This window comes from Elephas maximus, chromosome 7, assembly GCF_024166365.1.
Source record: "Elephas maximus indicus isolate mEleMax1 chromosome 7, mEleMax1 primary haplotype, whole genome shotgun sequence".
NCBI lineage: Eukaryota > Metazoa > Chordata > Mammalia > Proboscidea > Elephantidae > Elephas > Elephas maximus.
In genome coordinates this window covers 44,757,747-44,783,308 of record NC_064825.1, presented here as the reverse complement: position 1 = coordinate 44,783,308, position 25,562 = coordinate 44,757,747, and the positions used below count along the sequence as shown (strand labels likewise).

General features: G+C 40.5%; 1 protein-coding gene across 5 annotated transcripts in view; it reads right to left on the bottom strand.

Moving 5' to 3' along the window:
- The window catches only part of PAK1 (p21 (RAC1) activated kinase 1), a 361,730-nt gene that overhangs the window by 172,336 nt on the left and 163,832 nt on the right, over positions 1 to 25,562 (bottom strand). For 3 of the 5 annotated variants that reach the window (XM_049889732.1, XM_049889733.1, XM_049889730.1), the window contains one exon: positions 24,146 to 25,252. The exons of the other annotated variants lie outside the window; for them this stretch is intronic. In XM_049889732.1, the coding sequence (XP_049745689.1) occupies positions 25,166 to 25,252 (87 nt within the window). In that variant the 3' untranslated portion in view covers positions 24,146 to 25,165. Of the gene's footprint in view, positions 1 to 24,145; positions 25,253 to 25,562 lie in introns of those variants that run through there. 5 annotated transcript variants of the gene reach the window in all.

The following is a 25,562-nucleotide window of genomic DNA, read 5'->3' as shown; positions in this document are numbered from 1 at the left end:
ATCTTTCCGCCATTTATCATGATGTTGCTTACTGGTCCAGTTGTGAGGACCTGTGTTTTACGTTGAGGTGCAATCCATACTGATCTTCATCAGTAAGTCCTCTTCACTTTCAGCAAGCAACGTTGTATCATCTGCATAATGCAGGTATTTAATGAGTCTTCCTGTAATCCTGATGCCTCATTCTTAATATAGTTTAGCTTCTGGGATTATTTGCTCAGCATACAGATTGAGTAAGTATGACGAAAGGATACAACCCTGACACACACCTTTCCTGACTTTAAACCACACAGTATCCCTTTGTTCTGTTCAGAACGGCTGTCTCTCAATCTACGTACAGGTTCCTCATGAGCACAATTAAGTGTTCTGGAATCCCCATTCTTTGCAATATTATCTATAATCTGTTATGATCCACACCACTGAATGCCTTAGCATAGTCAATAAAACACAGGTAAACGTCTTTCCGATATTCTCTTCTTTCAGCCAGGATCCATCTGACATCAGCAATGATATCCCTCCTTCCACGTCCTCTTCTGAATTCGGCCTGAATTTCTGGCAGTTGCCTGTCGATTTATTGCCACAGCCTCTTTTGAATGTTCTTCAGCACAATTTTACTTGTGTATGTTATTAATGATATTGTTCAATAATTTCCAACTCACTTAGATCACCTTTGTTTGGAATAGGCATAAATATGGATCTCTTCCAGTCCGTCGGCAGTGAAGCTGTCTTCCAAATTTCTTGGCACAGATAACTGAGCCTACAGTGCTGCATTCATTTGTTGAAACATGTCAATCAGTATTCCATCAATTCCTGGAGCCTTGTTTTTTGCCAATGCCTTCAGTGAAGCTTGGAGCTCTTCCTTCAATACCATTGGTACCTGATCATATGCTACCTTCTGAAATGACTGAAAGTCAACCAATTCTTTTCAACTCTGTGTATTCCTTCCATCTTCTTTTGATGTTTCATCACTCAGTATCTTGCCCACAGAATCCTTTGATACGGCAATTCAAGGTTTGAATTTTTTCTTCAGTTCTTTCAGCTTGAGATATGCTGAGCGTGTTCTTCTGGTTTTCTTTGCACCTGTCATTATAATACCTGACTTTGTCTTCTTGAGTCGCCCTTTGAAATCTTCTGTTCAGATGTTTTACTTCATCATTTCTTTCATTTGCATTAGCTACTTGACATTCAAGAGCAACTTTCAGAGTCTCTTCTGACATCCATTTTGGCCTTTTCTTTCTTTCCGGTCTTTTTAATGACCTCTTCCTTTCTTCATGTATCACGTCCTTTACGTCATCTCACAACTCATTTGTTCTTTGGTCATTAGTGTTTAACCTGTCAGATCCATTCCTGAGATGGTCTCTAAATTCAGATGGGATATACTCAAGGTCGTACTTTGGCTCTCATGGACTTGTTCTAATCTTCTTCAGCTTCAACTTGTACTTCCGTATGACAACTGATGGTCTGTCCCACAGTTAGCCCCTGGCCTTATTCTGCCTGATGATATTGAGCTTTTCCATCATCTCTTTCCACAGAGTAGTCCATTTGATTCCTGTGTATTCCAGCTGGTGAGGCCTACGTGTATTGTTGCCTTTTATGTTTTTGAAAAAAGGTATTTGAAATGAAGAAGTTGTTGGTCTTGCAAAATTCTACCATGCCTTCTCTGGTATTGTTTCAATCTCCATGGCCATACCTTCCAACTACCGATCCTTCTTCGTTTCCAACTTTCACATTCCAATCATCACTATTTATCAATGCATCCTGACTGCACGTTCAATCAACGTCAGACTGTAGAAGTTGGTAAAAATCTTCAAACTCTTCATCTTTGGTCTTAGTGGTTGGTGCATATATTTGAATAATAATCGTATTAACTGGTCTTCCTTGTAGGTGTATGGATATTGCTCTATCATTGACAGCATTATACTTCAGGATAGATCTTGAAATGTTCTTTTTGATGATGAATGCAATGCTATTCCTCTTCATCATTCCCAGCATAGACCATATGAACATCCAATTCAAAATGGCCAATACCTGTCCATTTCAGCTCACTAATGCCTAGGGTATCAATGTTTTATGTGTTCCGTTTCATTTTTGACAACTTTCACTTTTCCTAGATTCAGACTTTGTACATTTCACGTTCCAATTACTAATATTTGCAGCTGTTTCTTCTCTTTTTGAGTCATGCCACATCAGCAAATGAAGGTCCTGAAAGCCTGACTCCATGCACATCAAGGTTGACTCTATTTTGAGGTAACAGCTCTTCCTCAGTTGTCTTCCAAGTGCCTTCCAACCTGAAGGGCTCATCTTCTGACACTATAGCAAAAAAAGTTCCACTGCTATTCGTAAGGTTTTTACCAGGTACTTCTTTTCAGAAGTAGACTGCCAGGTCCTTCTTGTTGTCTTAGTCTAGAAGCTCAGATGAAACCTGTCCACCAAGGGTGACCCTGCTGGTATTTAATATCGGTGGCATAGCTTATAACATCACAACAACACACATGTCCCCACAATACAAGAAACTGACAGGTGTGTTGGAGGATTAAAAGATAGTCTATGTACTGTAGCAAGGTAGAAATGTGTGTAAATTGTAAGGCTGCTAATCAACATGTAACACTTGAGAAAAATAAGCAGGGGACTCTGTAAACCCCAGGCATCACAGTCCAAGTAAACTGATGGTTCTCCCATGTAAAGGCTGTCAGGGAGAACAGGAGAACTAAAAAAGGCACCACAAAGATCTATGAAGGTAAAATGCATGGCCTCAGGTGGGAAATTAGAGAGTAATAAATGATTAGGAACAGGAAATCTAGAAACGATTATACAACTAATTGTACACAAGTATTAAACAAATCTCCAGCCCTTATTTTTAGGTTTCTTAACAAGGAGGACTGGGATATTGCATGGGCTAGTACAAGGGACTATGAGGCCTCTAGAAGGCAAGTTTTATATTACTGGAGCAATGCCTTCTTTAGCTTCTCATTTAAGAGGGCACAGGGGAATCTTTTTAAGGGTTTAGATGAGTCTACTTGAATTTTAATTGGTTCAGTGAACAGGACTCAACCCACATCAGTAGATGTGGTAGCCCACAGTCTCAGGAATTGATCAGAGGATTTCTGTGTATTAATAAGCTTGTAATTTTCAAAGCTGGTCACTATGTCTTTTATTGTAATTGAGGTTGTGACAACTGGTAATGCGTGGGAGGGAGGAGCGATCTGGTATATATCAGCACTCAAGGACGATGGGGGTGTGAAGTTACAGAACTGGGAGGGGAGGTGATTAGAGCTCCCAGATTTTAAAGACATATTTTCCAATTAATTCTACCTTTTTTTTTTAATTGCTCTTCAGATGAAGGTTTATAGAACAAATTAGTTTCTCATTAAACAATACACATTTTGTCACACTGGTTACTAAACCCACGATTTGTCAACACTCTCCCCTTTTCAACCTTGGGTTCCTCATTTCCATTTATCCAGGGTTTCCTGTTCCCGCCTACCTTCTGGTCCTTGCCTCCGGGCCAGTGTGCCCATTTAGTCTCGTATACATGGTTGAGCTACATGTATTACTGTTTTATGGGCCTGTCTAATCTTTTTATTATTGTGCTTTAGGTGAAGGTTTCCAGAGCAAATTAGTTTCTCATTAAACAATTAATACACATACTGTTTTGTGACAGTGGTTGACAACTCCACGACATGTCAATATGTCTATCTGGATGTGTCTAAGAACCTTCTTTGACTTTACCTTGGTCAAGATGCGCTGACTTCCCCAGTACTGTGTACTGTCTTACCCTTCACCAAACTTATCATTTATCTATTGTCTAGCCAACTAACATATTTACCAACTGATATAAATCTGGTAGTCCAGGTTCATAAGTTTCAATTACAGTTTTAAATTTTCTCGTAAAATTTTTTTCTAAGGATCTTCATGAGGATTAGGAAATTCTTTTACTATTGTGTGAAGCTCTGCTTTGGATAAGGAAGCAAAAGTAACCTGCAGGAGTTCATCTTTTTCTTCTGGGTGTCTAATTTTAAAGGGCATTTCATTTAAAAGCTTATCTTCCCTTTTTTTTCTTTGTGGTAGAAGGGGAGCTCAGATCATTAGAGAGTAAGAAGGGAGAGAGGGACAAAGGCGAGTTGGAGCCAGTAATGGAGCAGAAGGAAGTTCTGGAGACATGAGAGTAGATGGCATTGGAGCAGTAGGTATTGCAGCAGAGTTTTCACATTGTACTTCTTTAACTTGCTTACTTTAAAAATGATGTCTTGTAGGAATGCAACTTTACTGTCCTGTTGCCATTTTAAAGCTTCCAAATTCCAATTAAAAAATGTATCCCACTGAATCTCTTTTACTTAGGTGCCTTTATTTTCCAATTTACTGTGCAGAAAATTTAATTTAGCAAGGTCAAATGATCCCTCAAAGTAGCCACTGCTATTCTAAATAGTCTTTAGTGAGGCTATTCCAACAACTTAAAAATGAGCACATGACAGAACCAAAATGCTTATTCAAACAATGAGTGGGAGTCCCAGAGGGGAACTCTCTGTTCTTAGATTTGGCATTACCCATTCTTTTCGTCAGAAGAAGCAAATGCGCACACAGAAAGAATTCTGAAAGTGGAGTGCTGCCTTTGGTTTCTCAGGGATCCATTGCAGCAATCTCCACAGCGCTAATATGTTCACTAAGCCTAGGTCAAACAAACTTTAACTTGGACTTGCAAGCAGAAAACCTTCACTTGAACCTGCAAGTGGACAAAGCTGAAAATAATGACAGAATTCTCAATAAAACTGAGAGAGTTTTACAAGGATGCAGAGCTTGAGCTGAGAGGTATTTCTTAGGGTGACTCCCAGAAAGGTTTGAGGAGACAAAGAGCTTACAGGACTCCACTGGCCAGACCCAAATTCCCGAGCTTCCAGGGGGTTGCTGGAGTCAATGTTCTTCATATCCTATGATGTGTGACACCAAGAAATGTCCCAGAGCTCAAGTTACGGAGCCTGATTAAAATAAAAGTAAAGAGTTTTATTGAGGAAAAAAAAAATTCACCAATTGAGAAAACACAGATTTGAAGATGCTGTCTGAATGCAGCACTCTGTTGCCTCTATCGAGTTGGAGGATTTAATACATAGAGAAACAAAGGAAAGACAGGGGATTAATGATTGATTGTACATCGGCTGCAGTTTGAAGTCCTTTGAAATGTAACGGTTGGCCACCTGGTTGGGGGAAGGGAGCCACCTGGTTTGGTTATTCTTGATGGTGGAATTGTAGTCAGCTATTTTTTTTTATTCATGACTATAGTCACTTCTGGGGGCAAACTGTTTACATATTCTTCTCAAAGGGTTTACATCCTGACCGGTTTGGTTAGTTTACTAACATATTCTTCCCAAGAACAGCTGTTTGCATCTTGACATACCTCTTTCTAAATCATCTTGCATCCTGACCTCTTCTTTCCTGGGAATGCATGTTGGCTCCACCATTCTGTTTGTTGAGGGTGGGTAAAATTCCTTCATTCTTTTCTAAAAGTTACTTATCTATTGGTTTCAGCAAAGCACTGTGGAAACTTACAGAAATGACAGGGTATATTTTTCAAGCAGAATCTATGCTAAAAATCAAAATGGACTCTGACTTTGGACAAGAACACAGCTGTTTCCTATTAATCAGGTGCCTCAAGTATTAATTTTAGGTGCTCTTACTCAGATCTGAACAGACATTTCTTCAAAGAAAGTATACAAATAGCCAACAAGCACATGAGAAGATGTTTGACATCATTAGTTATTAGGGAAATAGAAATTAAAATCAGAATAAGATACCACTTCACACTTACTTAGCTATTTACAAAATTAAAGTAACCAGTGTTTGGGAGGATGTGGAGAAATTGGAACCCTTATACATTGCTGGTAAGAATGTAAAATGGTGCAGCTGGTGTGGGAAACAGTTTGTGAATCCTCAAAAAGTTAAACATAGAATTACCATACAACGAGGAATTTCACTCTTAGTTATATACCCAAAAGAATTGAAAGCAGGGACTCAACCAGATACTAGCACACCAACGATCACTGTAGCATTATTCACAGTGGCCAAAAGGTGGGGACAACTTGTCTTAGTTATCTAGTGCTGCTATAACAGAAATAGAAGTGGATGGCTTTAACAAAAAAGTATTCTCTCATAGTCTAGGAGGTTAGACATCCAAATTCAGGGTGCCAACTCCAGGGGAAGGCCTTCTCTCTGTATCAGCTCTCGGGGAAGGTCCTTGTCATCAATCTTCTGATCTAGGAGCTTCTCAGTGCAGGAACCCTGAGTCCACAAAACACACTCCCCTTCTGCTTCTTCACTCCTGGTGGCATAAGGTTCCTCTCCTCTCTGCTCAATTTTCTCTTTCATACCTCAAAAGAGATTGAGTCAAGACACAACCTAATCCTATAGATTGTGTTCTGCCTCATTAACATAACAGCCTCTAATCCTGTCTCATCAATGTCACAGAGGTTAGGATTTACAACACATAGGCTGTATTCACATCAGATCACAAAATGGAGGATAACCACACAATACTGGGAATCATAGACTAGCCAAGTTGACACACTTCAGGGGACACAATTCAATTCATAACACAACTCAAGTATGCATCAAAGAATGAATGGATAAACAGTATGTGGTATATACATACAATAGAATATTACTCAGTTATACAAAGGAATGAAGTACTGCTCCATGGATGAACCTTGAAAAGTTTATGCTAAGTGAAAGAAGCCAGTCACAAAAGGCCACATATTGTACGATTTTATTTATATAAAATATCCAGAAGAGTTAAATCTATAGAGACAGAAAGCAGATTAGCAGTTACCAGGGGTTAAAGTGGAATTGGAAGTGGCTGCTAAATTGATAGAGAGTTTTATTTTGTGCTGACAAAAATGTTTTGCAACTACATAGAGGGATGGTTGCACAAGCTTGTGAATGTACTAAATGCCACTAAATAATACACTTTAGTTAAAATGATGAGTTTTATGCTAAGTAAGTGTTACCACAATTTTTTAAAGTAATGTAATAATGTAATGAAAATTCCTTTATTACCAATATTTATTTTTGCTACTTAACATTAAAAAAATTTGCATTAGAAAGGGACAGGGTCCAGAACAAGATGGCAGCATGAGTAGCTCCACGCTACTGTTTCCCAAAAAACACCAAAGAAACAAACAGAAACTGGCAGAGCCTATTCTGTCAGAACTCTGGAAACCAGTCACAGGGTCACAGCAACTAAGTGAATGCTGAGTCAAAATACCAGGCGATGTCTAAATGGTAGGAAAGCTTTGGTTTTCTACTTGACACACTCGACCCCCTCCCCAGCTGGGTGTGGTAGTCTTAAAGCTGCAGTAGCCCACATTCACAGAGAGGGAGCCTGGACTCTGGCTGTATGTAGGAGGGACAACAACAACAACAACAACAAAAAACACTGCCATCAAGTACATTGTGACTCATAGTGACCCTACAGGACAAAGTGGAACTGCCTCATAGGGTTTCCAAGGCTTTAAATCTTTACAGAAGCACATCATTGTCTGGAAGAGTCACTCGTTGTTTCGAATCACCAGCCTTTCAGTTAGCAGCCGGGCACTTTCACCACTGTGCCACCAGAGCTCCTTAAAGCACACAATAAGCACTTAAACACTGGAAGGAGATACCAGAGAGTGAATTTCTTCTGGAAATTAAGGCTTTCAAAAGCACTGTGTATACAGGAGAGCTGAGAAAGACATAAGCATGCCCAGAGTGTGACACTTGCTCATAAATTACCTAAGAAGATCCTACATTTTCATCTGAGGCTGATCCCTAAGCTCAGAGATAGTCTGCTAAGTGTCGAGGGAGGGCTCTGGCACACAGCCAATTCGTAAGAATTGGGAAAGGTTTTTTAGTTTTTAAATAATTTTTATTATGCTTTAGATGAATGTTTACAGAGCAAATTGGTTTCTCATTAAACAATTAATACACATATTGCTTTGTGACATTGCTTACTAACCCCACAACAAGTCAAGACTCTCCCTTCTTGACCTTGGGTTCTCCAAGGACTGGGAGAGGTTTTGTTGTTGTGTTTGTTATTTTTTGTGTTTTCCCTTTGGCATTCAAGGAAATCTCTGTCAAAACACTAGCTAAACACAAGCTAAGGAAGAGAGTCTTCAGTGTCCACACACATACAAGAAGTCAGTCTTGGCAAAAAATAGTTATGGGAAGTCACTAAACAAACGGACAACTACAATCTTCAACAACTTTAGAACAAAACAAAACAAAAAACCTAGGGAAGAAGAACAATCTGATTTCCAGAGTTACCACATTATAACATTCAAATATCCCAGTTTCAACAAAATCAGAAAGAAACAGGAAAGGACGGCCCATTCAAAACAACAAATAGATAGTAACTCAAAGCCATATGAGGAAAAAAAGATCTCCAGTAAATGTAATTTAACAGGCAAATATGAAGGCCAGCTGTGTTGTATTTTGATTTGAAACTCTACTCATCATGTCCTACATGATTTAAAATACAAATGCATAAAAATACTTATGAATCTGTGTTATTGCACAATGTACAAAGATGTAATTTGTGATTTAAAAAACAACATAAAGAGGAGGAGGGAGTGGTAAATGAAAAGAGTTTTTATGTTAGTGAAGTTAAGTTGGTGTCAATTTAAACTAGGTTATTATAAATTTAGGATGCTAAATGTAATACCCATGGTAACCACAAAGAAAATATCTACAAAAGAAACTGAGAAGAGAATCAAAATGTTTCACTACAAAAAAATCAACTAAGCACAAAAGAAGGCAGTATTGAAGGAAATCAGGGACAAAAAGGTATGACACATAGAAAACAAATAGCAAAATGGCAGTCCTTCCTTATCAGTAATTGCTTTAGAAAAATAACTCTTACAACTCAGTAACAAAAAGACAAATACACCCTGTCCTCACTTATCAACATGGTTAGGTTCCAAAGACCAGGTCACTATGCAAAATTGGTGTTATGCAAAAATGGAGGATGATCACATCAAGATCACAAAATGGAAAACGACTACATCATTCCAATGCTGCCAAATTACAGCATTATGTTAACTACCAAATTACATCATTCCGTAACTGCCAAACCACTGAGACTCACGGCCCAGCCAAGTTGACATATAACCTTAACCATCACAGTCAGCATTACTCTCTCCGTGCACCTTGGCATTTGTTATTGCCAGACGTATGTTGTTAACGTGCAAAATAGTCAGTAGACCTTTTTTTACTATTGTTGTAAATGCGAAATGTTAGATAATGAGATAGTAAGTGAGGAGAAGGGGTAACCCAATTTAAAAATGGGCCAAGGAACTGAATCGACATTTCTCCAAAGAAAATATACGAATGGCCAATAAGCACATGAAAAGATGCTCAACACTGCTGTTGTTGTCAGGTGCCGTCAAGTTGGTTCCTACCCATAGCCACCCTAAAGGACAGAGTAGAAATGCCCCGAAGGGTTTCCAAGGAGCAGCTGGTGGATTTGAACTGCCAACCTTTAGGCTAGCAGCCGAGCTATTAACAACTACGCCACCAGGGCTCAAATTCAATGTCATTAAGGAAATGCAATCAAAACCACAATGAGACACTACTGCACACCCACTAAAACCAAAAAATCAAACCCATCGCTGTCTAGTCGATTTCAACTCATAGTGACCTTGGCTATTATCAGAAAATAACAAGTGATCTCAAGGATATGGAAAAATTAGAACCCTCACCCAATGTCACAGGTATTGTAAAATGGTACCACCGCTGTGGAAAACAATTTGGTGGTTCCTCAAAAAGTTAAACATAGAAATACCATCAATACCACTCCTAGGTACCTCCTCAAAAGAACTGAAAGCAGAAACTCAAATGGGTACTTGTACACCAATGTTCACTGCAGCATTATTCACAACAGCCAAAAGGTGGAAACAACCCAAGGGTCCACCAATACATGCATGAATAAACAAAATGTGGTCTATATACACAACGGAATAGTATTCAACCATAAAGAAACAGGAAGTTATGATGTATACTATGACATGGATGAACCCTGAAAACATCATGCTGAGTGAAATAAGTCAGACGCAAAAGGACAAATATTATATGATCCCACTTATATAAAATATCTAGGATAAACAAATAAAAAAAAAGGAAAAAATTCTTTTTTTTTTTTTTTTTTTTAATGCATAGGGACAAAAGTTTATGAGTGGCTACCAGGGGCTGAGGGGAGAGAGGAACGAGGAGTTATTGCTTCAGGGGTACTGAGTTTCTGTTAGGGGTGAAGAAAAACTTCTGGAAGTAAACAGTGGTGATGGTTGTACAAAATGGTGAATATATTAATGTCACTGAATCGTACACTTACAAATGGTTAAAAAGGCAATTTTTTTTGTTATATACATTTTACACTAAAAAAAATTTGAAGGGAAAATAGTGGGGATAGAGTGGATCACTGGAATACCTAGCATAGCTATGAGGGGTGCAAACAACCTGGAGACGCCTGAGAGATAGTGGGGGCCGTGGAAGATATAGACAGGGTCCAAAGATTACAATTACTTGATACTCGTTATGTACTCACTCCCTAACCGGGAAGAGAAGAAAATTAGGCAGAAAAAAAATGAGAGGACCAAAGTAAAAGAAGTGGAGAAAAGAAAAGGGGGGTAAAAGAAGGAAAAGGAAGAAGTAGAGAAGAAGAAAGAAGAAAAAAAAAAAGAGAAGGAAAATCAGATGTGTATTCCATTTGCCAATCCTGCCAAAGGAAGAGGGAGAACAGGAAGGGGAAAGAAAAAGGCTAGAAGGACAGGGAAATGAAGGGAGGAGGAGAGGGAAATGTGAAGAAGAGGAGCAAGAAGAGAAAAAGACGTGGAAGAATAGAATGGAGAGGGTAAAGAAGAAATGAGAAAGACAGTGAGAATGAGAAAGAAAAAGGAAAACAGCAAAATAACATTTTCTGGGCTCGCACTACGGGGACAGGGGCTGTGCAAGGTGTTTTCAACACAGTCACTTGCTTAACCCACTGAACTGTACTAGGCTGTTTAACTACATCAGTAGTAAAATAAGTTTTACTTACTTAACTTAAGCAAGTTACTGTGTTTAAAGGTGTAATTTTCCTTGTTTTCCAAGAGGCAAAACTGAAGCTGCAAAGGCCTGAAGTCACAGAGTTGGCAACACGGCCCATTCTGAACCCAGGTCTGCTAACTCCAAAGCTTGTGCTTTATTCTCTGTACCACAATAACGACTCGTATGATTCTCCTGCTGCTGTCGGCTGGCCAAAATGCCTCTTCAGTTTCCCATAGCAGGTAGCTGGCCAACAGGAAACACCTATGAAAATAAGGTAACGGGCAGCATTTTCTATGATCTTCCACACTTTCGTTCATTAACTTCACATCACTTCTCCCTGAAATAGCCAAGATCCTAAATCTCCCTCCTTCCTCATCCTCATAAAAACATACCTGTACTCATCAACAACCTGTGTTATGCAGATGACACAACCTTGCTCACTGAAAGTGAAAAGGACTTGAATCACTTACTGATGAAGATCAAAGATCACAGCCTTCAGTATGGATTACACATCAACAAGAAGAAAACAAAAATCCTCACCACTGGCCCAATAAGCCACATCATGATAAACGCAGAAAAGACTGAAGTTGTCAAGGATTTCATTTTACTTGCATCCACAATCAACGCCCATGGAAGCAGCAGTCAAGAAATCAAAAGATGCATTGCATTGGGCAAATGTGCTGCAAAGGACCTCTTTAAAGTGTTGAAAACAAAGATGTCACCTTGAAGAGTAAGGTGTGCCTGGCCCAAGCCACAGTATATTCAATCTCATCATATGCATGCGAAAGCTGGACAATGAATAAGGAAGGCCAAAGAAGAACTGACGCTTTCAATTGTGGTGCTAAAGAAGAATACTGAAATATACCATGGACTACCAAAACAACAAACAAATCTGTCTTGGAAGAAGTCCAACCAGAATGCCCCTTAGAAGCAAGGATGGCGAGACTGCGTCTTACATACTTTGGACACGTTGTCAGGAGGGATCGGTCCCTGGACAAGGACATCATGCTTGGTAAAGGAGAGAGTCAGTAAAAAAGAGGAAGACCTTCAAATAGATGGATTGCCAGTGACTGCAACAATGGGCTCAAGCATAACAAGGATTGTAAGGATTGCACGGAACGAGGCAGTGTTTCGTTCTGTGGTACATAGGGTCACTATGAGTCGGAACCGACCCAACAGCACCTAACAACAACAACTTTGTCCTAAACCTTCAAAGCTTGCTCCCTGCTAACAGATCTTGTAAAAGTAATCCACGTCCACTCTCAGTGGATGGCAATGTCGACAGTTCCCCCTAGGTGTATTCCTTCCTCATTTGATAAGTATTTACTATGTGCCAGATACTGGGCTGGATACTAAAAACAACGAAAAAGACATACAATCCCTACAAGCATAAAGTTTACATCTATTGGGCAACAAATAAGCAAATGCAATACAGTATAACAAATTCTACTGACACAGGAACTTCAGTGTGCTATGAAAGCAGAACATTATGAAGACTCAGGCCTAACCCAAGGAGTGACTCTAAGGGCAAGGGTAATAATTTCACCAGTAACAGCTAAGAAGGAAGGGAAGAGCCTCTTCGCTGCCCCTGAAATTTGCCCTCTGTGCATCAGCCTGCATAATGTGAAGTCTGCCTTTATGTTCAGTTATAGCTCAGTCTCAATAACGTCATTCATAATGAGGACCCTTTAGAGGCTCTGGTATGTAATATATTTCATGAGGACTACAAAGAAGAGTACAGCGGGAAAGAAATTCAGGCCCACACAGGTTTCACTGGCCTCATATCAAAACCAAGTAATCTTTTTTCATCCAGAATATAACAAGTCCCCAGTCTATTGGGCACTATTACTCCCTCTTTCTGAAGCAGGAGCTGGAGGTGGCAGTTGCTGGGTAACACCAATCACTCCTCAGCTTCCCACTAGCACCATGGTATACCATCAGGCATTCCCAATATAACTTAGGTTGTCCCTCTCAATCAATTTGCCTCAAAAAAGAAATCTCAAAGGGCTATTCCATCCGCAAAAGAAGTAACTACCTCGCCTTCTTCAAATCTTTGCTCAAATGTCACCTTCTCAGTAAGATCTACCTTGCCACCCTCTTTAATACTGCAACCTGTTCCTCTCTCCCCAACACTCCTAATTCTCCTATTGTTCCCTGTTGTTGTTGTCAGGCGTTGTCGAGCTGGTTCCAATTCAGTGACTCTGTGTACCACAGAATGAAACACTGCCCAGTCCTGCACCATCCTTACAATCCCTGTTATGCTTGAGCCCATTGTTGCAGCCACTCTGTCAATCCACCTCCTTGAGGGTCTTCCCCTTTTCCGCTGACCCTGTACTTTACCAAGCATTATGTCCTTCTCCATGGACTGATCCCTCCTGACAACATGTCCAAAGTATATAAGATGCAGTCTCGCCATCCTTGCTTCTAAGCAGCATTCTGGTTGTACTTCCAAGACAGAATTGTTCCCTAGTGTTTTTTTTTTTTTTCTACAGCACAATTACTTCAATAATTATACCTTCTTATATAATTTTTTTTATATAATTTACTTATTGTTGATATGGTTATTGCTTATTGTCTGTCTTCAGTTGCTAGAGTGTATGGTCTATGGGAGAAGGAATTTTGTTCCTTGATGTAAACTAAGCATCTACAACTGATACAGAATGGCATTTAATAAATGTTTGTCAAATACATGAATAATTATCACAGGTCAAGGGATTATGAAGACCACAGCATCAGCTTCCAATTGCTGCTGTAACAAATGTGCTACAAACTGAGTGGCTGAAAACAACACAAATTTATCTATCTCATAGTTCGGGAAGTCAGAAGTCCAAAATGAGTTTCACTGGGCTAAGATTGGAGTGATGAAAAATAGTAACTCTGGAGTCTTTAAAAGACAGTCCCTTAACTTTTCCCTCCACAGTACTTTACCCGTGGAGTTTTTTTTTTAACTTGTTTCTTTTTAAAAATTTTATTGTGCTAAAATATATATATATATCTCAAAAATTTTGCCATTTAACCATTTTTAAGTCTGGCAGTTCGGCATGGTAGCAACTATCTGAGTAGTAGTGGCTGCTCTATTGTTTTACATTTGCTCACTTTCATTCATTCATATTATTTGCTCCCCACTCCCTATAAACACTGAATATGTGAACACCTTATTAGATAATTCGTAAGTAGTGTTTTTCCTGTGATGTTCAATGAATTCATAAATAGAAAGAACGAAGGACGAGGAGTTCAATCCCAGAGTCCACTAAGCAGACCCCAGGAAACCAGTTCCCCAGATACATTGTTGAAAGCTCCCAATCCCCACTGCTTCCTCTATCTACCTCACTTAAAAGAACATGACCAGCCTCAGTAATCCATTGCGACAGAATGCAGGTCCACGGTTGAAAAGAGAAGGGTAAGAGGGAGGGATTACAAGAGGACACGAGGAAACTTTTGACGGTGATAGATATGTTCATTATTTCAATTGTACTGATAGTTTCATGAGTATCTACATATGTTAAAACTCATCACGTAAAACATTTTAAGTATGTGCAGTTTCTCTTTTTATCTTTTTTAAAAAGCTGATAGAGAGGAAAATGTTGTCATTGTTAAGTGCCATTGAGTCGGCTCCGACTCATAGTGACCCTATGCACAACAGAACAAAACACTGCCCAGTCCTGAGCCATCACTACAATCGTTGTTATGCTTGAGCTCACTGTTGCAGCCACTGTGTCAATCCACCTTGTTGAGGGTCTTCCTCTTTTCCACTGACCGTGTACTCTGCCAAGCATGATGTCCTTCTCCAGGGACTGATCCCTCCTGACAACATGTCCAAAGTATGTAAGACACAGTCTCGCCATCCTTGCCTCTAAGGAGCATTCTGGCCCCACTTCTTCCAAGACAGATTTGTTCATTCTTTTGGTAGTCAATGGTATATTCAATATTCTTCACCAACACCACAATTCAAAGCCCTCAACTCTTCTTCGGTCTGCCTTATTCATTGTCCAGCTTTCACATGCATATGATGAGATTGAAAATACCACGGCTCAGGTCAGGCGTACCTTAGTCTTCAGGGTGACATCTTTGCTCTTCAACACTTTGAAGAGGTCCTTTGCAGCAGATCTGCCCAATGCAACGCGTCTTTTGATTTCTTGACTGCTGCTTCCATGGCTGTTGATTGTGGATCCAAGTAAAACGAAATCCTTGACAACTTCAATCTTTTCTCCATTTATCATGATGTTGCTCACAGGTCCAGTTGTGAGGATTTTTGTTTTCTTTATGTTGAGGTGCAGTCCATACTGTAGGCTGTGGTCTTTGATCTTCATTAATAAGTGCTTCAAGTCCTCTTCACTTTCAGCAAGCAAGGTTGTGTCATCTGCATAATGCAGGTTGTTAACGAGTTTTCCTCCAATACCGATGCCCCGTTCTTCTTCATATAGTCCGGTTTCTCAGATTATTTTTCCAGCATACAGATTAAATAGGTATGGTGAAAGAATACAACCCTGACGCACACCTTTCCTGACTTTAAACCAATCAGTATCCCCTTGTTCTGTCTGAACAACTGCCTCTTGATCTACCTAAAGGCTCCTCATGAGCACAATTAAGTGTTCTGGAATTCCCATTCTTTGCAGTGTTAGCCATAGTTTGTTATGATCCACATAGTCAAATGCCTTTGCATAGTCAATAAAACACAGATAAACATCCTTCTGGTATTCTCTGCTTTCAGCCAGGATCCATCTGACATCCGCAATGATAACCCTGGTTCCACATCCTCTTCTCAAACCAGCCTGAATTTCTGGCAGTTCCCTGTCAATATACTGCTGCAGCCATTTTTGAATGATCTTCAACAAAATTTTGCTTGCATGTGATATTAATGACGTTGTTCTATAATTTCCACATTCGGTTGGATCACCTTTCTTGGGAATAGGCATAAATATGGATCTCTTGCAGTCAGTTGGCCAGGAAGCTGTCTTCCATATTTCTTGGCATAGATGAGTGAGCACCTCCAGCGTTGCATCTGTTTGTTGAAACATCTCAATTGATATTCCATCAATTCCTGGAGCCTTGTTTTTCGCCAAGGCCTTCAGAGAAGCTTGGACTTCTTCCTTCAGTACCATCAGTTCCTGATCATATGCCACCTCTTGAAATGGTTGAATATCAACTAATTCTTTTTGGTATAATGACTCTGTGTATTCCTCCCATCTTCCTTTGATGCTTCCTGCGTCATTTAATATTTTCCCCATGGAATCCTTCACTATTGCAACTCGAGGCTTGAATTTTTTCTTCAATTCTTTCAGCTTGAGAAACACCAAGCGTGTTCTTCACTTTTGGTTTTCCATCTCCAGCTCTTTGCACTTGTCATTATAATACTTTACTTTGTCTTCTCGAGACACCCTTCGAAATCTTCTATCCAGTTCTTTTACTTCCTCAATTCTTCCTTTTGCTTTAGCTGCTCGACATTCAAGAGCAAGTTTCAGAGTCTCCTCTGATATCCATCTTGGTCTTTTCTTTCTTTCCTGTCTTTTCAGTGATGTCTTGCTTTCTTCATGGATGATGTCCTTGATGTCATTCCACAACTTGTCTGGTCTGTGGTCACTAGTGTTCAATGCATCAAATCTATTCTTCAGATGGTCTCTAAATTCAGGTGGGATATACTCAAGGTCATATTTTGGCTCTCGTGGACTTGCTCTGATTTTCTTCAGTTTCAGCTTCAGCTTGCATGTGAGCAATTGATGATCTGTTCCACAGTTGGCCCCTGGCCTTGTTCTGACTGGTGAGATTGAGCTTTTCCATCACCTCTTTCCACAGATGTACTCAATTTGATTTCGGTATGTACCACCTGGCGAGGTCCATGTGTATAGTCACCATTTATGTTGGAGAAAGAAGGTATGTGCAATGAAGAAGTCGTTGGTCTTACAAAATTCTATCACTCGATCTCCGGCATTGTTTCTATCACCAAGGCCGTATTTTCCAACTACTAATCCTTCTTCTGTTTCCAACTTTTGCGTTCCAATCACCAGTAATTATCAATGCATCTTTATTGCATGTTCCATCAATTTCAGACTGTGGCAACTGATAAGAATCTTCTCATTCTTCATCTTTGGCCCTAGTGGTTGGTGTGTAAATTTGAATAACAGTCATATTAACTGGTCTTCCTTGCAGGCATATGGATATTATCCTCTCACTGACAGCGCCTTACTTCAGGATACATCTTGAAATGTTCTTTTTGACGATGAATGCAACCCCATTCCTCTTCGAGCTGTCATTCCCAGCATAGTAGACTATATGACCGTCCCATTCAAAATGGCCAATACCAGTCCATTTCAGCTCACTAATGCCTAGGATATCGATGTTTATACGTTTCGTTTTTGACGATTTCCAATTTTCCTAGATTCATACTTCAGACATTCCAGGTTCCGATTATTAATGGATGTTTGCAGCTGTTTCTTCTCATTTTGAGTCGTGCCACATCAGCAAATGAAGGTCCTGAAAGCTTTAGTCCATCCACGTCATTAAGGTTGACTCTACTTTGAGGAGGCAACTCTTCCCCAGTCATCTTTTGACTGCCTTCCAACCTGGGGGAGGGACTCGTCTTTCAGCACTGTATCAGATAATGTTCCGCTGCTATTCATAAGGTTTTCACTGGCTAATGCTTTTCAGAAGTAGACTGCCGGGTCCTTCTTCCTAGTCTGTCTTAGTCTGGAAGCTCAGCTGAAACCTGTCCTCCATAGGTGACCCTGTTGGTATCTGAATACCAGTGGCATAGCTTCCAGCATCACAGCAACACACAAGCCCCCACAGTACGACAAACTGACAGACACGTGGGGGAGAGAGGAAAATGGAATAAAAAAATAATCAAACCAAAAGAAGGCAAAGAATAGGTGAACAAATAGAAAGCAAATAGTAAGATGCCAGAATTAAACCTAAGTGTATCAGTAACTAACTTAAATGTAAACACACTAAACACTCCAACTTAAAAAAAATTAAAACAAAGACTGTCTAAATATATTAGAACAACAAAACCCAACCACATACTCCTTAAAACAGAAAAAGATTGAAAGTAAAAGACTGGAAAAAGACAGCCATGTATATGTATCAGTTTTCTTTTGCCAAGATAACATCAAGACATCATGTGTCAACCAGAGACAAAATTTCAATGGCATATAAAAATAAGCATTTTTTGCTCACATATCTGGGCTGATGGGCTATCTATTCTGCTGATTTAGGCTGACCTCAGCTCGTCTGCTTGAGGTGACTTGCCTCTGCTCCACATGTCACTCAACCAGGTAGCCAGAGTATGTTCTCATGATGAGGAAAGATGCCTGACAGGGCAAGTTTCAACATACAAATCCATTTCAAGCTCTGCTTCAAGGATTGTCTGCTCTCGTGGTTCGGACTTAAGTCAAAAGCAAAGTAGGCCACCCCATGGTAGGAGGGTAATACAAAGTTACATGGCAAAGGGTGTGGACACAAAGGGTGTAACTAAAAGGACAAGAAAGAATAAGATTTGGGGCAAAATGATACAAGCTACCTCGCTCTATTATTAATTTTTTTTTTAATTAGCAAAAAAAAAAAAAACGTTGTCATCAAGTTCATTCCACCTCATAATGACCCTACATAACAGAGTAGAACGGGCCCATAGGGTTTCCAAGGCTGTAACCTTTATGGAAACAGACTGCAACATCTTTCTCCTGCCACTTCCTTCGAACCACTAACCTTGTGTTTAGTGGCTAAGTGCTTAACCACTATACCACCAGGATTCCTCTTTATTATTGACAAAGTAAATCTTGAGGCAAAAAGCTTTGCTAGAGACAAAGAGGATTGTTTCATAATGATGAAAAACTATTAAAAAAATTTTTTTTTCAATTTGTAGGTACCTAATCACAAAGCCAGAAAACACTGGTGGCGTAGTGGTTAAGTGCTACAGCTGCTAACCCAAGGAATGGCAGTTCGAATCCGCCAGGTACTCTTTGGAAACTCTACTGTGCAGTTCTACTCTGTCCTATAGTGTCGCTATGAGTCGGAATCGACCCAATGGCACTGGGTTTGGTTTTTTTTTTGTTGTTTAATCATACAGCCAGAGCCCTGATAGTGCAATGGTTAAGAGTTTGGCTGCTAACCAAAAGGCTGGCATTTCAAATTCACTGCTCCTCAGAAACCCGTGGGGCAGCTCTATTCTGTCCTATAGGATCACTATGAGTCAGAATGAACTCAACCGTAAGGGGTTTGGTTTTTGATAATCACATAGCCTCTAAAGGAGAAAGAGACAAATCCAAAATTGTGGTGGGAGGTTTAGCATGCCTGTCTCAATAAAGGATCGAAGAAACAGATACAAAACAAATCTGTAATGGTATAGATTTTAACAACTTGATTTAACAAACTAATCTTAATTAACATTTTTAGAACACTCCACTGAACTACAGAATGCACATTCATTTCAAATGTACATTGAACTTTTTTCTTGATAGTATATTGAGCCACACAGTTAGTTTTAACAAGCTTAGAATTGAAATCTCATGTGCATCTTTTCTGACTACAGTATAATTAGGCCAGAAATCAGTAAGAAAAAGGTAAGTATGAAATTCAACATTTGGAAATCAAATACATTTATAAAAACCCATGGGTCAAAGGAAAACAATCAAAATGAAACTAGAAAAAATTGTTTAATGATGAAACTACTACATACATCTAGAACTGGGATGTACAAGGGCAGTTATTGTGAACAAAAGCTCTGTAACTAGGAGAATGGTAAACCGTTTCGCTACTGAATGAAAGGCTGTATTTCTACCCGAATCATTGCCAGCATCATTTTCCACATGGCGGCAGTGGTTAAGCGCTCGGCTGCTAACCCAAGGTCAACAGTTCAACCCACCAGCCACTCCTCCAGGAGAAAGATATGGCAGTATGCTTCCACAAAGATTAAACCCAAAAAAACCAAACCCACTCCCGCCGAGTAGATTCCGACTCATAGCGACCCTACAGGACAGAGTAGAATTGCCCTACAGAGTTTCCAAGTAGCGCCTGGCGGATCTGAACTGCCGACTTCTTGGTTAGCAGCCCGTAGCATTTAACCACTACGCCACCAGGGTTTCCTCCAAAAAGATTAGTCTAGAAAATCCTATGGGACAGTTCTACTCTGTCCTGTAGGGTTTCTATGAGTCGGAATCCACTCTAAGGCAGTGTATTTGGTTTTGAACAGATATTTATTTCTATGCACCCGCCAGGGTACCCAAGTTTATAGACAATTTAATAATCATTGGGGGGAGATCAATACATATTATATTTCTCTTCTAGACCTCCTCTCTGATTTCCAGACTACCAAACAACCTAACAAAACCTCCACTTGGATTTCTCAAAGGCATCTTAAAACTAGTATGTCCGGAACTGAACCTTTGATTTTCCCTCTAAAAGCTATTCCTCCCGAAGTTTGTCCCATCTCAATAAAAAGTACCACCATTGACTCAGTGGTTTATGCAAAAAAAAAAAGAAACTCAGGGAATGCCTACTAGGATGGAGAAACTAGGATCAGATTTATCCCTTTCACCATTAAAAGAAAAAAAACTAGAAAACTGGGGGAAATACACAGAACAACTATTTTGAGACACTGAACAAAAGGCAGCACAGGCAGGTTGTCTGAGTGGGTCTCACCTAATCACAGGAGCCCTTCACACCTGCAGCAACGGAAGCCCTGTCTCCCGAGGGCAACCCTGGGCGCCCAGCCAGCCTCTCCCTGGGGCTGCGGAGCTTTGTGCTGCCTGGACCTGACTGGAGACCGCTGTGGGGTCGATGTCCTTTGGCCTCAGCTCCTCCCGTGAGGAGTGGGAATAACGGCAACTCCAAGCTTACCCAAAAAGTAGTTCGCTAACTGGGTCAAACTGCCCCAGGGCCAGAGGGCTGGGCCAAAGCAAGTTTGGCTGCCGTAAGTGATAATATTAACGTACCTTCCTATTTCCGAATACGTGTTAGGATGAACAAAGAGCTGGACACATTACTTACACTGACTTCACAGTCCCAAACCCAAACGCTTCCGCTTCAGCCTGAGACCGCGGCTTCTCTCAGATGGCGGCGAGGCACGAGGATCCGCCTGGAGTAAGCGGAAGTGGGCGTGGCCGGGGCGTGGCCACAGATGCTATTAGCAAGGCAGGTGGGATCCACGTTGCTGAGATTACGTATTTTAGATGTATTTAAAGGTACGCTCTCTTTATTTTGGTTTCATTATTTTATTAATTGGTTTTTTGGGAGTTTCCTCTTTATTTTGGTTCATATTAAAATCTTAAGTATAAAAAAAATCTTAAGTATATCTAGGTTAAATTCTTATTGTTTAGTTTCAGGGATTATTTTGTAGTTTAATTATTCTTTTTTTAATTATTCTTAGATTGCTTCATTTTCAAATATTTTTTCTTGTTTCTTTTATCCCTTCCTAACCCCAGAAAGGGAGCCCTGGTGGCGCAGTGTTTAAGAGCTTGACTACTAACCAAAAGGCCGGCAGTTCTGATCCACTAGCCGCTCCTTGGAAGCTATTGGGCAGTTCCAGTCTGTCCTATAAGGATCTGTATGAGGCAGAATTGGCTCAATGGTAACGTGTGATTGATTTGGTTTGGTTACACCCAGAAAACCAAACCCATTGCTATCCAGTCAGTTCTGACTCATAGCGACCCTACAGGACAGAGAAGAACTGCCCCCATAGAGTTTCCAGAGCATACTGCCACATCTTTCTTCTAAAGAACAGCTGGTGGGTTCCAACTGCCTACCTTTTGGTGAGCACCCCAGAGACTGTGCCATCAGGGCTCCTTTTCAACACCGCCCGCCTCCCCGCCCCCTAGCCTGTTTCAAACATTTGAGGGCCTGCAATGGGCCTATTTTATCTTTAAATTTGATCTCTCCAGCTATTTCTCCAGCTCTGACCTCATTCCTCAGCCCTGGACTCATATCCAACCAACTACTAGTCCTCCCTATCTGAATGTCCCGCTCCTGACACCTCAAATTCAGTAAATCCTGACCTGGATTTATTATCTTTCCCTTCAAATCTGCTCCATTTCCTGTGGCTCCAAATCAGTAAATAGCGAGAGCTGAAACCAGTGCCTTATTCTTGCCTCCTGTCCTTCCTTTGCAACACCCCCACTCCCCGTCACACACATGCACACCGAATTCTGCTCAACATAATACTGTTTCTTAGTCATTTCATTTCATTACCCACTAGGCCCTAATCATCTTAACTGGTACAAACAAACCAGCTTAGTACTGTTAGTACTATGTTAAGGGTCACTATGAGTCGGAATCAACTGGACAGCAGCGGGTAAAGATTAAGGTCATTACTGCAATAGACTTCCAAAGAGTCTCCTTGCCTCTAGTTAACCTTTCCCAAAACCTTCCAAAGAGCAGCTAGTGAGCTATCAAAAATGCAAATATGACCATGTTTTAAACTCATTCCTATCCTAGTGTTAAAGTTGCAGCTTTCTTTCCAGCCCAACCCATACAGGTTGGCCCAGTACACACACACACTCGCGCGCGCGCACACACACACACACACAGAGTTGTCAGTCAGTCAATGGCCGTTCTTCCAATTTGTGAACATAGCATTGTGTGGAGTTCAACAGGGCCATTCACAGTTGCACCGGGCTTGAATATAGGCTAACCAAGGCCTATAAGATTGTTTCCAAGCCTTTCTAATGCCCCAAAAGCCTGTATTCCAAAAGGAAGTAAAGCTAGGCTTGGTACTCAAGTCCATTTTTACAGTCAGTTTCATAGGCAAGTAGTGAGTAGTGTAACTCAACTGAGGCGGACAGAAAGCTTGGGAGTAGGGAAGTATTGTTAGGAAACACTGCAATGCTTTCACCTCTCCCTTGATGCATCCGGCACCTGATGGCTGATCTAGCATTCTGACAGATTAGCAAAGGAGCTATTGCTAAAAAAATTTGGGATGGCCTGGGTGACAATCCATCTGGAGAGATCCAAGTATAAGATAATTGATATGTATTATGCCCACTTGCCTCCCATGATGTTAGGTGTACCCTTCTTTCTGGTGAGGAGCTTCTCCTTCTGGAAGTATCTATAGCATCTGGCCCACATCTAGCACAATAAACTTGCCAGGGACCCAGGAGTAGCCCATCACTACCAATCTCCTTTCCCCATGGTCCCACGATAGTTGGACTACATTCATTTGCGCCAAAGGTGAAGGCAGGTAGCATTGTGCCCATGTGACAAGGTGACTAGACCGGGAAGTAGAATATCACCAAAGGCAGGATAAAAGTATTCCCCTCACAGTGGAATGAACTAGAGCTACACCCAACTACATACATATATCTTAGGAACATAAATATCTATTATGTTTCTATTATAAAGTTCCAAAATGGGCAGAATTAAACTACATAGGTTTTGGAATACATACTAATGTAATTAAAGTATAAAGAAAAGCAAGAATGTGATTTCAATAAGTGAGGATAGTGGTTACCTCCAGTGGGGGGAAGAAAGGCTGTAACGGGAAAGGGCATGGTAAGATAGATAAGGTTCTGGAGTACTGGAAGTGTTCCATTTCTTGATTTAGGTCGTGGATACATGTGTGTTTACTTTATAATAATTCCTGAAACAGAACAAATATGATTTTGGCCCAATTCTCTTAATCAGTTTATATTTAAAATAAAGTATTAAGAAGAAAGAATATACAATGAAGTATTAGTGGGAAAGGGTAATCGTATCTTCAATTTACTTTCAAATGGTTCAGGAAGGAAGAAAAATATAAATATATATTTACGAACAATTAGGATACCTGGGGGAAGGATATATGGGAGTCCTTTGTACCATTCCTGCAATTGTTTTCAAGTTTGAAATTTCTTCAAAATAAAAAATTAGAAAAGAAAAAAAGAAAGACTCCAAGTAGAGTATTTTCATCTCCTTTTATTGAAGGAAATAGAAACTCACGCTGCAGAGGCAGTGGTGCCTCAGAGCATGACAAGGTAACCAGTGGGGCTGACATGACAAGTCACAATGCTGGCCAGGGGTCCTACCACTGTGGGAGGACCAAAACCACAAAGACAGCAGGAGGTAGCAAACATCCCCAACACCCAGTGCAAGCATTTCCATTTGTAGAGAGCTTGGCCATGCACCTTACAAACAGGGTCCCCTCACAGCTGGCAGATTATCATCTCAGGCCTTGGCCAAAATCATCCAAATGCATACAAAATTAATATGCTATCTCACATCTGGAGACCCTTCCCTTTGATCCAAAGATTCGGGTCAGAAGATCTGGGCTAATCATTCAGCTCCTCATCCCAGAAGGGAAAAGAGGCTGAGTTCTTAAAACTTCAAACAGGTATAGACTAGACAGGTGCTGACGCCCAGTCTGGCTCTAAAAGAAGCTCGATTTGTTTCTTCCTGACTTCTCACATTGCTCTCACCCAGCATGGGCCCTAGGATACCTCTCAGTGTTATGAACTAGTACAAAATGGGGGCAGCAGCCTAGGAGATGCAGGGAATTAAAAGCTGCTACTTTAGCCAAGACCGTTTCACAAGAAATAGCATGAGAAACACTATTGGGTCAAGGTCTTCCCTAACAGCTGCTAGAAGCACACACAAAGAAAAATGTGGGAGCTCTCTCTCCCATGTCAGGATCCGCTGCGCCAAAGTCATGGTCCAGGAGACTGAGCCACTTCATGTTCCTGGCAGATTATCAAACCCCAAGGCATTCCTCAAGCTGTTCCAGTTTTCAAGTACAATGAGGTGTTTGGGCAGCTCAGTCACAGAAAAGCAAGCAATAAAGAAGTCTCAACCGATTACAAATTGATAATGTTATCGACCCTTAAATTTACATAGTCAAGAACTGATTGTGTGGGGGAGGGTTCTGCTATGTACAAATAACAGTCCAAGTTTATTCGTATAAACCCTTGATCATAAACCATCCTCACCTCCACAAATTGGAAGGAAATTCCTTATTCAGAAATGGCCATCATCTGATTGGTCATCCCAGTGCAGTTCTCTTCAATGCTGGGCACATGGTTTCCAAAGATCAAATTCTTGAGAGCTCTAGACCAGAAAATGGGAGGATCAAGGCAAGGAGGAGAGGGCACTGGGGTTGGAATTTCTGAAATGAGCATTTATTTCACAGAAGGCTTGGCACAAGAGGGCCGGGGTGTGCATGGGTTTAATGATTGTTCTTGGTTGCCTCCTTTGCTGCAGCAATCAGTGGAGTGAGGCTGGAGAGGGGCTTGGCAATCTTCAGAAACTGATGCTAGTAAAGAGAAAAAGAGCAAAAGACGTGATCATTTCCCATTTTTCCTCAGCAACCATTACAAGACATTACGGGCATTCAAGTTTATACGAGGTGCTGCCTAGAGAGCTTCAGATCATGCCCAAATTGAAGGACACCTTTAAAAGGTATCAAACCTACTCAGGCCTTCATAACCAGTGGGAATAATTCTCAACTTTACTAAATAGTATGGATTATTATGATCTATGGATTCCAAATATGTGGCTAAAAAAGATGCCCCAAAACTTGATGTATAGTAACTTCCTGCAGAGTTGAAAAAAGCATTTAATCT